Below are 15,526 nucleotides of genomic sequence, written 5' to 3' on the forward strand. Positions count from 1 at the left end.
AGAAATAATCCATAAAATATGTTATAATGCCTTCAAAAGGAATCTCCACCAATGGCCTAGGGAACATTATGTTACATACCAAGATGATTATAAGATGATGAGTTATAATGCTAACTGCTAAATATATCAAGTAGTAGGCTCATTTCATCACAGGGTTGATGCCCCCCTGAGCAGTGTAACTGAACTCCAGACAGCTCACATACCTTGACCATCCTCCAGGCTTGTCCTAGATGAATGACTTCATGGATGATGGCGATGACACTAGTACCAGTAGCACAGTCATCGGTGAGGCTTGAGGCAGTGCTGTCTGCTCACAGTGAAAGGATTGCACCTGCAGTCGAACAACAACGTCTTATACCTACCAATTTTTTGGCTGCAGCTCCTTACAGAACTGCCTCCGCAGCCACTCCAATCGTGGATCCCTTTCCCACTTCCTAGTTATCCCATTAGCCTCTGGCAGTCATATATTTACTGTGATGCAAGTGTTTAAATGGTTGCAAGTGGCAGGTATTCAAATTTTAGTCATTACATAATATTACATATAAGGTTCTGAAAAAAATCACTTGATATTGACAGCAGGCCATTTGGGGACTAGTTAAAAGGTAAAGAAAAAATATTAAGCTCTATTTCTCCTCCTCTCATTTACTCTGTATGACACACATTTCATTACTACACTTCTTCAGTGAGACAATATGTATACAAACAATTTGAATGTGAAGTAGAAACTATGACCATAAGGGATAGAAAAATTAATTATATCATCAAGAGAATGATATTCTAATCGATGAAGGTGGAAATTTCAAATCAATTATTCCTAATTGGAAGACTATAAAAAATTGTAATAATTTACCTCTTTATTTTTGTCATTCTCTTAATCACATTAAAATATTTATACAAGTCCCTATATGACTTTCTTATATATGAATCTGGAGTTATATATACATATGTGCATATACATACACGATGATACATATATACATGAACACACGTACATGAACCAGAGTTATCATGGAATCACTTTTTCATTCACAATTAATGCCATGGACAATGAATTACCTTGAAAATACTCCCAATATTTGTAGAGTTGAAACTATGAACATAAACTTAATTTTTTGCTTAAAAGACAAAATGTCAACAAGTAAAATTTATAAATCATTAGAACATAATTTCAAATATTCATGGTAGCCTAAAACATTAATGACGGTACAGCTACTAAATTAAAGGGCAGATATGTTTCTTTTGGGTAACAATTGGAGGCTCAATCCCAGGCTTTGAAAATATTACCACGTTACCATAAAAATACCTATCGCTCTCATAGATACCAAACATAAGCTCAAAAGTTGCTTATTAAAAATGAACATCTGTTAGTATATTTATAATTTAACAATAATATCTGAACAAATACACACACAATATACAATTCATGTCTAGATTTTAACAGCTGTAGTAGAAGAGGAAACTATTTGATTTGAAAGGGGATCCAATTGAATAATGTTAACGTGCTCATAAATGCTTATGAATAATCAAGAGCGCAGACAACATTTCTGCATGCTTTGAAAGAGATGTGATTGGAAGATGGATAGTATGCAGTTCATGATTCATTCAACAGAAACCATTCTCAACTTACTATGTATGGAATGGCTTGCTAGAGTTAACTTCATTTGTATTTTTAATAATGAAAATGAATGAATTGGGAAATTTTTGCTCAATAAATAATTCTCTTTTTCTCCCCTCAATATTTTTCTCTGATTATAAACAGTAAGAAAATAGTAGCAATTCCAAAATTGGATAACCAATGAAATAGTAGTGATGTATGAAGGGCAATATTGATATTAAATTATGCGTATCAATTATGATTATTCTCGAACTCATGGCTTTTATCGCTCTGCTGAGCTGAAATTTATTAATAGCAGATGAGAAATGCTCAGATTCCAAAAATTAATTTCAGTCTTCCTGGTAAGTGGCCTCACAAAGGTTTAAGTTAGTATTCATATACACTAAAAGTTTTATTTACCAGGATCATGAAAGTCATGAGTGATGTGGGAAAATGTATAATTCAAAGTACAATACAAATAAATCAAGAAAATTTTCAAATACTTTCCTACTGAGCCAGCAGTAAGTTGCAATGTTCCTTTTAGATACGCCCACAGAGCTTATGAGGCATTAGCATCATTTGTGCACCATACATCCAGCCCTTATCTTTCACAGTGAAAGCAGAGGATGGGTGGTTTGCATCAGCTTTGGCTTCACCATTCCATCAGATGAAGAGCTTCGACAGGTGCTGTTCAGCCCAACTGAAAAGGCTAGGGCTGATTGTTTTTTTTCATTCATTGGGAGTGAAGTTTCATGTCACCTGGTTGGACAAGTGACTGTGCCTTCTTCTGAACATAAATTAAACACACGACACTCCCGACGATCCCAATTAAAAAATTCCTTAGGTTCTTCTCCAATAATTCTGTCTGCCTCCCCCTCAACCTTTCCTTTCAGATGCAGTGCAGAAATAATAGTAGAGTCTTTAAATGCAAGAACAATAGTTTTACCATGATCCAAGACCTCCCAAGCAGTGGCCATTTTCTTTGGGGTGTAAACAGCCATAAGTTTTCCTGAAAGATAAATTAAGAGTAAGACATTGATTTAATTAAAAAAAGAAAGGAAGAATGAACTTCTGAGGGGGTAGAGAAGACTCCTGGAAAGAGAAATTATGACTCTGTACCATTAGAGAAAACTGAGGTTGGGACACTCAGATTGATAGGGAAAATCAATAATTACATGCTATAGAAGTCAACAGTAGAGTTAGATGCCCTATTTTGATCTCTTTGTCATACAAATTCACCATTACAGAATAACTTCACACCATCCAAAACACCATAGTCATGCTCAGATAAACAGTCAGATCATCCATTCAACATAAGAAATCAGCAAAAGGTATACGTAGTCAAAAAATACAGTAGAGCACTGATTATCTAATGCTCGATTAACCCATCTTTCAGACTATGAGTCCCTCTAAAATTCACCCAAATCCTCCCTTCTATTCACTATGTATCCCACAGACAATAGTCAAGGTCAAGTCTTCAAAGTTGCTACAATTTTCATCTTATGAAATACTTTGAAGCATTTTGCCTGTAAATATTTTCTTCTCCAAGTAAACCTGCAAGAAAGACCCATCATGAGTTCAAGTTATGAAGTCAAGATAGGCATAAGGAAGCTTGGGGGCGATACTAAGATTGCAGAGGACTGAAGGAGATGGAGGCAGCAAATAGGTAAGGCCAAAACTAACTTCGTTTACAGAGTTCAAAAGAGTATGTAAGTGGTAGACTTATAAAATGTGATCAGCTATGATTAATTTAGCATAGGAAATTGATGGAAAATAATTTAAAAAACTTGAGTGAAAAAAGTGAACTTCTATGCAAATATTTTTGGTGTTCCTTGGTAGTTTTGAGCTTCAGGTAAACATCTAACTCTTCAGGAGATTGAGTCTCCATTAAAATGAATTGTGACATTGACTTCCCAAGAAAATCCAAAATGTGTACATTCAATAACATTGCCCCTTATCATATTGATACATTCAAGCCACACACCCTGCTACCTGGAGACCCAGTTGCAGACTGGAAAAAAAGGAAATAAAATGTTTTCTTTGGCACTATACATCATTACCACTGATCTTCTGATCAATACCATCCCTTACTAGGTTCAATAATTTATCCAATTTTTCTTATCATCCTATCTGGCCAGAGAATTTTTATCTAGATAAATTTCCACATTAAAATTTTTAATTCTAGTAGAGCATTTGAGCTTGAACACAGTTATATAGTTTACATTCATCTCTCGAGATACAATTTCACTTACACCAATTAATGGTTATGAGATCACAAAAATCAGGATGATTATCTATGCAATGTGCTTACTTTTTTCACTAAAATTTTAGGAAAAAATAAATGGAGATTTTATAAACAAATAAGAGTATATCCCATTATACCTTCATGAAGATCCCAAAGTCTGAGAGAACGATCTCGCCCCTCCGAATCTGCAGATATGAAACAAGTCCCAGATGGATCAAGCCGCAAAACATTTACTGGTGCTGTGTGTCCACTTAATCGCCAGCGGCAGTTTCCTAGTTGAAATTATTTCAAATGTCAATTAAAGTGAATATTATTTTCAAAAAACTCATGTTTTATTACATTTCAGCAAAGTGATACACAAATAGTTTTCCTGAGAGGCATCACTAAAAAATCAATGCTAATGCTAGAAGGATAATTACAACTATCAGGGGCACAGCCAGGAATTAAGGCTGGGAGGGGGGTTTAGGAGCAAATAATATGGGGGTGTGTGAGGGTATGGAATACCCACCAGGATAAGCGGTAGGTGCGAGATTAACCTGTTAACCGAGCGGGACGTATATATACGTCCAACATAATCAATATCGGGTACGGGTAGGACATATGAATACGTCCTTGAAATATAAGTTGCGCCCTGGAACGGGCGGGGCGTATATTTTCGAACGACAAAGGTATTAGTCATCCATACACGTCTCGACTTGATTTTAAGACAGGGAGGGAATCAGTATCATTTCGCCATTGGGAGTGGTTGGACGTGTTCTGGGTGAGCGGTGGCGGGTACGTACTTACACTTTCCTACCTATTTTCGTATTATATATCATTTACTTATATTTTTTACATTTTTAACCTCTTTATTTTAGAATACATTTTTATCATCCATACATGTCTCGACTTGAACTTTAGATACGGAGGAAATCAGTATCATTTCGCTATTGGGAGTGGTTGGACGTGTTCTGTTCTGTGTTGGACGTGGACTGTTGGACGTGAGCGGTGGCGGGTACGTACTTACACTTTCCTACCTATTTTCGTATTATATATCATTTACTTATATTTTTTACATTTCCAACATTTTTATTTTAGAATACATTTTTATAATTATCCATCAAAATGAATGAAAGTGATATCAGCGATGACGAAATCAATGCACCGGCAGGTAGAAAAAGGAAACGTATTATGAGTTCGTCATCGGATTCATCTGACAGTAATTTTGACTATGATACGGAATTGAGTGATACTGAGAATGAAGAGAGTGAAGAGGTTGATAAAGTTTGCCCTAGCAACAGCATTGCTTCTGAAGAATGGCTACCTCAAAATGCAGAAAGACCACCATTTCCCTTCACTGCACATCCTGGAAAAACTTTCGATACTCCTCCAAAAAAAGTTCCTTTGTTTTATCTTGAGAAGTTTTTAGATGAGAAACTTATCAAATTAATTACAGAGCAAACAAATTTGTACGCCGCTCAATTTTTTGATAAAAATCCTGAGTTAAAACCACGTTCAAGAATTCGAAAATGGAAGGATACAAATGAAGCTGAAATGAAGATTTTTTTGGGGCTCCTAATTTTACAAGGAATAATCGGAAAACCGGCTTTGGAACTTTATTTTTCAAGGAGAAGAATAATTGAAACACCATTTTTTTATGAAACTATGAGCGAAAGCAGGTTTGGTTTATTATGTAAATTTTTGCATTTTGCAGACAATCTAAGTTTTGATCCTAACACATGTAATAGAAAAGCATATAAAATTGATCCAATCATCAATAATTTGTCAGTAAAGTTTAAAAATTTTTACGCATGTGAACGAGAAATATGCGTAGATGAATCTCTTTTATTGTGGAAAGGGAATTTGTCTTGGAAACAATATATATGTACAAAAAGAGCTAGATTTGGAATGAAGTTGTTTATTTTGAGTGAAAGCCAAACTGGATATGTCCAAAATATAATTTTGTACACAGGGAAGGACACAAATTATGGTTCGAACTACCCACAAGAAAAACAATCAACAAGAATTGTTTTGGAGTTAACACATGACTTACTGAATAAAGGATATAGGATTTACTTAGATAATTTCTATACCTCAATTCATTTGGCTGAACTCTTGTGTAAAAAAAATACAGATATTGTTGGAACAATGAGGATAAACAGAGTCGGAATCCCCAAGGAAATAAAAACAAAAAAATTACAGAAAAATGACCATATAGTAAGATTCAAGGACAAACTTATGGTTTTAAAATGGAAGGACAAAAAAGACGTGTTGATGCTCAGTTCTATTCATAATGACGAAAAGACAATGATTGAAAAGAGAGGAAGAAGGCAAGAAAAACCGAATGTTGTCCTGGATTACAACAAGAATATGGGCGGCGTAGATTTGGGAGATGGCGTTATGGTGGCCTACACGGCTGCCCGTAATAGGCTAAAAAAATTTTATAAGAAAATTTTTCTATGATTAATTGATATGTGCTGCTTCAATGCATATGTTATATACAAAAAAGATAAAGGTCATTTGGATCGATTACACTTTTTGATAGAGTGTGTAGAGAAATTGGTAGATAACAACATAATGAAAATCCACCCAAAGATATCAACAAGTAGCTCTACACCTAAACCATCACGCTTAGTTGAAAGGCATTTTCCAGAACAAATGAAAAGCGATGTAGGAAAAACTAAATCCAGAAAATGCCGAGTTTGCTACAAAAAAGGTCTTAGGAAAGAATCTACAAACTGGTGTCCAGATTGTAAGGTAGCACTATGTATCAACAATTGTTTTAAAATATATCACACGGAAATCGAGTTTTGAGTTTTTACGTATATATTTATATTTAATTTAATGTTTTAAACAACATTTCTATTTTATTTGTTTGGTTTTTTATTGTTCTGTAATTCATAACTTTTTTAAATTTTTTATTTGTTATCTAAATAAAAAAATATATATTGTAATCTTTATCATTACTTCTGAAAGTTATAATTCTTTAATTCGATGTTTCAATTTTATGGTTGGTATTCTTTTTTATTTGCTTGTAATTTTGTACATTCCTTTGTGCCATATGTATAAATAAACGAAAAAATATATATTTCATAGTCTTTTCATTTATTTTAAGCATGAATAAAAAAATAATAATATGAAATTACGTCCTCCGGGCGTGACGTACCGATACGTCCTAGCGAAAGTGTGCGCGCCCGTTGTATGCTGCGTAATTAAAAAGGGGATTCCCCGGTTAACAGGTTAATATATTGCAGAATTTTAACATACATGGTTCAAAATGGTGAATTTTACGCTTCCTGAGGGATATTTTATTTATCCTTACACTATTCTAATAGTAATATCAATCCATTGAAGTAAAATGGATTAAACTTAAATATTTCTCTGAGCTCTAGGGGTGGGGGGTTTAACCCCTAAAGCCCCCCCTCACTGCGCCACTGACACCTATCATTATGAAACATAATTCATGAAACATACCAGTGATGAGATCCCATACAAGTATCCTTGAATCTTCCAATCCACTCAAAACACATCCTTCGGGAGATGATATGTCAATGGACACAGTATCCACACCAGGTTTCCATTTTTTAAATAATGTTCCACTTTGTAAATCATAAACAACTATAAAGTTGGGAGATGGCTCATCAACCTCCTGAAAAACGATTACAAAATTTAAATATAAGATTTGCATCTACATAACCTCATGATAATGGCTAAATATAATCCTCCGCTTATATTGAGTAGCTTCAATGAAGCATTTGACAGCTGTTTCATACTGATACAACACTCAGAGAAAGGTTGGAGATATATATCAGAAGATTCAAAGGCTATCTTGCTGAAATTCAATATTATCAGTAATGGTGTTGCAGATCAATTATCTCTAAGTAATGCAAATAAGACTGGTTGAAGCATATATACAGCAAAAATTAACAAGCAAGTAGTTTAATTAGATTAAGATGTGTTCAACTAAGTAAATGCCTATGTGGTGGGGAGATAGGAAGATATAAAACTTATAGGAATTAACATAGATATCATTAAAATTTAGATAAAGGATAATTGCTTCCAGCAATTTGAAATGAATTCATTGGAATGAAAAAGAGAAGGATGCAAGGATCAAAAGTGCCTATTAACAGTTGAGTTCATCCGTCTATGTGATTTATGTAATTACTTTTGCCTTTCATTTGTGCAAGATAAAGGTGCCTCTGCAACCAGTGCATGTTGGTCACCATAGGCGGATCCAGGGGGTTCCCCCCCAGACCCTTAAAAATATGCTAGATTTTTAATACGGTCCCATTATCATTTCGTTCGTTTTGTATAACGAGGTATCCTTGTGCCCCCCCCTGAACAAAATTCTGGATACGGCCTTGCTTGTGCCCCTCCCAGAAAGAAATCCTGGATCCGCCCCTGTTGGTCACATAACCTCTGCAACATATTCCCTCATTAATTCTTGAGAATTTGTCATTAACTCACTACTGTAGTGGAATTTATTTGTCACTAGTCTGCAACTAGCCACCATGTAATTTTCTGGTCAAAGTCTACTGCTTTCTGGCAAGAGCAGGTATTGTTGAAGCGTTTTTTTTTTGCGTAAGCTTTTCAGTAAAATTATGAAGGTAATTCAACAAATTATGAAGTTAATTCTCAGTTATCTTATCACTCTGTGATGACAGTAACAAGTAAAAGTTTTTAATAAAATATCAAACCTTGCAAACACAGCACACATAATGTCCTTCATAAGTTATGCCAGCTAACCGGGTGACAAAATCATGCCGAGGTATTCTAAGGTCATACAACAGTTTTCTTGAAGCCAAGTCCCACACCAGAAGTGGAAATGGTTTCTGGGTTTCATCTCCACAAACCAAAATTCTTCCATCTCCTGACACCAAAAGCGAGTCAAGAAATCTATCTTCTCCTGCCTGTAAATAAAGGATAAGATATAGATTAAGACTGGTATAAGTTCATTTGTCTCATTAAAAATTAAACTCCTACATAAAACAAAATAAAGACAGCAAATTGATCAGTGTGTTATTATTAGGGCAATGATTTGGCAAAATATAGAAGCATAGACCTGTTTCCAGATTCTCATAACCATTGCGGTAATAACCCAGTCAACACAGTATTCGTAATGAGGTCTTATATGAACTCATACGTTGGACTCCTTTAAGATTCCACATTAAGAGACATGAAAGGGCCTTTAAGACCTCACACTTCATGAGGTCACAAGAATGATGTCTTAAAGACCGCATACTTCATGAAGTCTTGAAGACCTCACACTTCATGGGGTCTTCAAGATCTCACACACATGAGTCCTGAAAAATCAAGTCATGTATATGTTAATGAATTATAATATCAATCGTAATTACATATTTCTGCGTGTATAATATTTTTTCTTCCTTCAATTAACTCTTTATATTAAGAGATGGGTTCGTAAACTTCTCCCTCCGATTCTATTAAATAGGCTGACACTTCCACTTTCCGCTGGGTCCGCCATTGTGTTGTCGTGTTATTCTACTGCCTTGAGCTCAGACGTCTAGTTTATGATTAATATCGTGTGTACTCGATGGCTTAGTTCTTGCTCGTGTTTTTCCTTGTGTCTATACGAACGTGAATCAGGATTCCATCGGATCTGAGATCGGCACGAACCTTGTGGACATCATGATGTGTTACGTGCACGGAGACTTGGAAGGTAAGTTTCAATGATTTTATGTGTACGATTCTTTATCCACTTGTTAATGAGAAAATCCATTAATTATACTATTTTCCAAGCTGGTTAAGTTCATGCTTATCATTGAGTATCGGTAAATATTCATGTAAAATATTTAGGTGGAACACGTATTGTAACGTGCCTTTGTTGTTGTTCATGTTTCATTTCATTCATTCATCGTATCCTTATAAATTTGCTGTTATCGCATTTTAAATTATCTCCGCTAATATACACTATCTCGATCATATCTAGTACGTGTTCAAGCAGTGTTTTTATTATCTCGGGTTCACAAAACAGTTTTCCCTAAGATCATTGAAGTTTATAAACTTCTCAGTTCTCAAAATCATGACGTAAACAAACAAAAGTGCTAAACGATTTATAATTTGCTTGATTTCACTTCGTAATGTAACTTATGGAACGATAAAGCATGGAAATAACGTTCACCATGTATTTAAGTTAACTTCTAAGAGCATTCTAATGCAATAGGAATGTAATTAAGTGTAAGAGTTAATCAAAAGTATTTCACTAATTCGGTTACTCCTAAAATTAACTAAGTTAAAATGGTCATCTTCGGTGCTAAAACCGGCCCTGGGAGTATTTAGGGACTGCTTATGAGATAAATAGTCTTTATCTGGTTTATTTGATGTTATCATGTTATCAATTATAACTCAACAAACAACATTGAACTTAATTAAGTTCAATGTTTTTTTTCAGCCTCTGTTATGAAATGGAACCCGACATCAGCAAGTGGTGTCGCCTTGGAGAGAGTGGAGAGGCAGTGGCTGTATCAAGCGGAGACCGCGTAAAGTATGCAGAGAGGAAGAATTCAAAAACTCGTGATGTTTGTTTATTGACTTAATATTATGAAGAATAAATTTATACATATCATGAAGTTGTCTATTCCATTTTGTTTTTCTGTCTTATTTCCACCTATGGTTCTCATTATATGTATTCTTTTGCTTTATTTTAATTGGATACGTCGGGTACTTATGTCATCGGAGAGTTTTCTTAAATAAAGGTGTGTAAAGTATTTTGAAATCTTAATTAATGGGCTGGTAGGGGCCCCGGCGTTTTTGTAGGCTAATTCAAAGCCATCTATCGGAATTAATACGAAGTGGGTAATTTTTCTGGTTCTCCAGGTAGTTCCATTATCACACACGTGTAGGCGCCACATTTGCGCCTATATCATATTGGAACTGTTATAGGAGTCCTATAAGACCTCTTGTATGAGCTCCTTCAGAGTCGTGTGAGACCGCGAAAAGAATTCCTATACGAGTGCATATGACCTCACGGAGACATCATTATGAGGCCATTTGGGACTCTTTTGAAGGAGTCCTACAAATTCGTCAGACTTCTTTATGACCTCATGCATGAGTCATACGTGTTTACTGGAAATATAATTATTACCGTCTTCCCACGCAGATGATTTGCCGTCCGCAATATATCATTGCATTAATTTTCATTTGCATTTAACCAATGCTGAACGATAACATCAGTAACTATGCTTTTCTAAGTTCATTGAAATTCCTTTTTCTCTTAACCACAGTGGGAATTCTTTCAATGTGCTTTTCAATAACGCTTTAAAATTTCACCCATCACATTTTTTAATACTGCTACAACAGTGTTAGTGGCATTATGTTTGAAAGGAGAGCTGGAAATTTTCTGAATAGTAAACACTTCACAGCCAAATTGGTCGTATATAACAAAAAAGAATCCAAAAATTTTTCATTACCAGTGAACTCAATGGTAAAGAGAAGATGGTATGGAGATGGAAGACGTACACTGTAAGTGATATACAGCCATACAACCAAAGTAGCAAGAAATAATAATACTTTTACCATCAAAATTACTTGAGCAAGAGCTACAGGAAAGTGTCGAAAGGTCAGCCGTTTTGACTCTAATCCCCCTCCCTATGGCAACCATTAGCAAAGCCAAAAACTGGTTTCGATCAATGATTTAATAAGCAATGATAACGACACACATTAAATGCATTATTCAGAGCCTAATTACTTGAAGCATAAAGAAAATTATTCAAGGCTAGAAAATAGTTTGCCATTTATTAGTGTTGATAATGTTAGATTTTTAAGCTTAAATATAGATAACAACCTGAACTGGAGTTGCCACATTAATAACACCTCTCTTCCATGTATTTACATACTGAATATAATGATGTTTGTTAGAAATAACCCTCATTTATACACACCCCATCTGAGTCATCACAAATACCAAACCGTCTTAATTACTTCAATAGTACATATACCTATTCCATAAAAGATCACTTTATGAAAAATGTGTATTGTATACTGGAATCCATTATTTCAATAAGGTGATTCAATCAAAACGATAAAAGACATTAAAATATTCCATTCTATGATAAAACAAATGCTATGCAAAAAAAGCTTTCTATTCATTAAATGAATTTGTAGAGGACAAAAGTGCCTTCACATTGTAAACATTATATTCCTCTCAATGTTCTCAATACGTATACTTATATATAATTATTATACTGACTTACCTTGTAAGATTTGAAGGTTAATAAATTATTAATATTATTATCATAGAGAAAAGAATATAATAATAATAAGATATCCGAAATGATATGAAGTACCTTACTTCTAGCAGCAAGCTTGAAATTCTTTCCATTACAAAATTGAAACTGTAAATTAATGTGCAGTAAATTTACCTTGAATGTGGCAACACAGTCTCCTGTATCCACATGGAGTAGATTTACATGCATGCGATTCCGTGAAAGGGCTGCCACATACCCTTGTCCATGCAGACCATAATATGGCATTTTTTGGTTCATTACTCCTTTTAGCCTTGAAAGCAAACAACCATTTTCCAAATCATATAGTCTCAATTCTCTGCGACAGAGAGCTACAACACGTCGTCCATCCACTGGTTTCAAAGCTACAGGATGAGGAACACCTTTCAAGCTACAAAGCTTCACTGGACCTTCAAGCCTATAATGTCTGTCCTTTTTATTGCCCCCAACGTCCCACACACAAATTTCTTCATGGGCTGATGATGCAGTGGCCACAAGATTTTTGCCTGGTGGCAAACGGCAAAGAAAGTCAAAGGAATGCTTTTCATCATATTCTTCATCATTTTCTTCCTTGTCCTCTTCATTCTCACATTCAACTAAACTCATCAGGTACTTGTTCATATCATCAACCTTGTCAGGAATTCCAGGAATTAAAGATGTTATTGGAGGATCCAGAGATGCTTTCAACAAACTTTGGATGAAAGGATAATCTTGATCACCTACAAAAAGAAAAATAATTTTGTATCAACAGAATTAAGATGTAGATAAAATCTGTGTGTTACTCTCATAATTGAAAGAAAATTACAGTAATTTAATTTAGAAGTAAACTGTATGATAGCAATTAGTGGCAAAAAATTCAATTCCTAAAGATTTATTCTGACCTGTTCCAATATGAGAATTCAATATTTGAATTGATAATCTTTAATTAAAAAAATTATAATCAAGATTTATAGTTGGGCATTGCATAAAAAATATTTGACCAATCACTAGTGTAATAAAAAGGATTTTAAGTTATCAAAAATCTTTACCTACATATTTACAAGTGGTGTTGATATTAAGTATCAATAATTCAGTGAGTTTTTGAGGGTGATACTTACCCCTTCCCTCACTTTTAGCAGTGTCAATTATCTTCTGCAAACGTATATATGCCTGAGTGTAGAACTGACTACCATCATAATTGAGAGCAGCTGAACTCTCCTCCAGCCATCTTTTTAGAAGGCATAAGTCTCCACATTCAGACCAATCCTTTTCCATTAAAATATCTTCAAGTAACTTTGAAAAATAAGAAGAAGAAAACATTCAAAATGAAGAAAAGATAGGCTATCACAAATCAGGTTTTCTCGTGAAGTACGATCTACTATATATATTGTAACGGATGCCGCTTGGTGCGGTTCATGGGCGTCTAAATCGGCGTTTACAAGGTAGGGAAGGCTTATGTAATTTTGTGTGAATGTGTCCGTGTGTATGTGAAGTGAAGCGTGAATGACCCATGAGGTGCCGTGTTTTTCCATACCCCCCCCTCCCACGATTCTTCCGCCTAGTTCAAGAGCAGAATTTTCCTATGTGTACGTGACTAGCAGCAAGTTTACCCCACCCCACAGCGAGAGAAGAACACCTGCACTTAGCAAACGGAAGGTGATGTAACCCACTAACCCCACCCTCCACGAACTTTGGCAAAAACCCCCCTCCCCTATTGAAGAGTCAGAGAACCTGCCATCCCGAATCTCCCCTCCTTACCCCACCCCCAGAAAGTGGCCCACAGGGCTATAAAAGCTGAGTACAGCCAGCGAAATAGAGACTATTCGGCATATAGACGCAGCCGGAGGCTCTGGTGGTCATCTGAGGCAAACCCGTAAACCTGTGGACGAGAGCAAGAGAGAGATGCAGCGAGACGTAGAAGTTGACTTTGAATTTATGTAATGGAAAGAGGAGACGAGAGGGAGATTTCCAGCACGCAAATTAGAGAAACGTCACTCCACGATGCCCAGTGAAGAGATTCTCTCATCCCATAGCGAGAGGAGATGCAGCGACATTGACCGGAGCCAGCCAAGGAAGCCATCTCCATCCGCAACTCAGAGAGAGCGATAAGTATTCCTGTCACCTATATCCCCCCCCACTGAATTCAGAATACCCCGAAGAGCCCCATTTCCCCCCACTATTCAAGACAAGAAGAACTGAGAAACATTCCCGTGCATTTTTTTATGCCCTCCCCTTTTTCCCCGCGTGTGTGTAAACAGTTAATTATAGTGATTAGGACAAAATGTGATAATTTGATATTGGCATTTGTCATTATTCAACTATTCCGTTTTCTTTTATTTACGACAACATTTGTTAAAAACAGAGTGTCTTTTCTTTTATTGTTTTATAATTGTTGTCACTTTGCATTTAACTGGCCAGTAGCAGTATTTTTTTTATATGCAGAAGAATAATCCATTTATGTGTTTTGTTGTTCATTTCAAAGTTAAATTGTGTATTAAAAGTTTTGTTGAAATTGTAAATTGCCACGTAAGCCTTCGTTATTTCGTGCACGCCAGCCTCCATTCAGCAATTGAAACCCACCCCACACCCACTTTTCCCTTTTTGTTTCCCCCACCTCCTCTTACTCCCGAACCACGACCCGCTCGCCCTGAGCGAACCCTCCAAAGAATCCTCCCCCACCCCAAAACCCAACGAGACAGGTTACAATATATATATATACTACATTGAAACAAAATTTTCCCTCACATAAATTGAGTAATTCCTAAGAATTGTAATTTTGGGTCCAGGTGATCGACCCCTTTACTGTGAGTTTTATAGTAACACAAGCACAATTTGCTGCTCCTGTGGCAATAAAATATGCATATCACCTTCATATCAAAAGCAATAGTACATAACAACTTCAAATTCATAATTTTTTCAGTACCAGTGTAAGGGCTTGTTCATTATTCACAGAGTCAAAGATTGGACATTTTTTAACACCTTCAGCCCCCATCATGAGCACTTAATAGCCTTCATCATTCAAACACCATGGTTACCCCTACTTATCATTTTGATAAAAACCATTTAAAATTCAAATCATCAGAGAGGAAAATTTTGAGTCAGCTAACATCAACTGGTGTGATTGTTTTACAAGCCATACAGTTACAGCATTGTTATCATGTACTTTGATTTGCTCAGAAGATTTTGTCCAAAATTTTTAATCATCCAAAGGTTTCATTTTACAGCATTAAAAAACACAGGATACATAAATATGTTTTCTTTGCATTAACCCCTTCCACTTTAGTTTAATTTCTGAATATCGTGCTCCTGTCCTCTATTTATTTTTTCTGTGGTTCTTTTTACAGGGAATGGTAGGTAATGAAATTCTATTTTGTAGTCTGTAATCAATGTAAAACAGTGGAATAAAAAGTGGTTATTATTTCATATTGTTCATGAATGAACCCTCTTCTGGTAAGGACATCGAGAGCACAGCTATCAGAACTCATA

General features: G+C 35.5%; 1 protein-coding gene across 2 annotated transcripts in view; it reads right to left on the bottom strand.

Moving 5' to 3' along the window:
• Window positions 1-621: 621 nt before the first annotated feature.
• Window positions 622-15,526, bottom strand: part of LOC124155526 (NACHT domain- and WD repeat-containing protein 1) — a 103,830-nt gene continuing 88,925 nt past the window's right edge. For both annotated transcript variants that reach the window (XM_046529423.1, XM_046529422.1), the window contains exons 21-26: window positions 13,159-13,333; window positions 12,200-12,780; window positions 8,516-8,728; window positions 7,293-7,467; window positions 3,977-4,111; window positions 622-2,603 (exon numbers count right to left, since the gene is read on the bottom strand). In XM_046529423.1, coding sequence (XP_046385379.1) covers window positions 2,350-2,603; window positions 3,977-4,111; window positions 7,293-7,467; window positions 8,516-8,728; window positions 12,200-12,780; window positions 13,159-13,333 — 1,533 coding nt within the window. In that variant the 3' untranslated portion in view covers window positions 622-2,349. The remainder of the gene's footprint in view (window positions 2,604-3,976; window positions 4,112-7,292; window positions 7,468-8,515; window positions 8,729-12,199; window positions 12,781-13,158; window positions 13,334-15,526) is intronic.

The sequence above is a fragment of the Ischnura elegans genome, chromosome 3 (genome assembly GCF_921293095.1).
Source record: "Ischnura elegans chromosome 3, ioIscEleg1.1, whole genome shotgun sequence".
Lineage (NCBI taxonomy): Eukaryota > Metazoa > Arthropoda > Insecta > Odonata > Coenagrionidae > Ischnura > Ischnura elegans.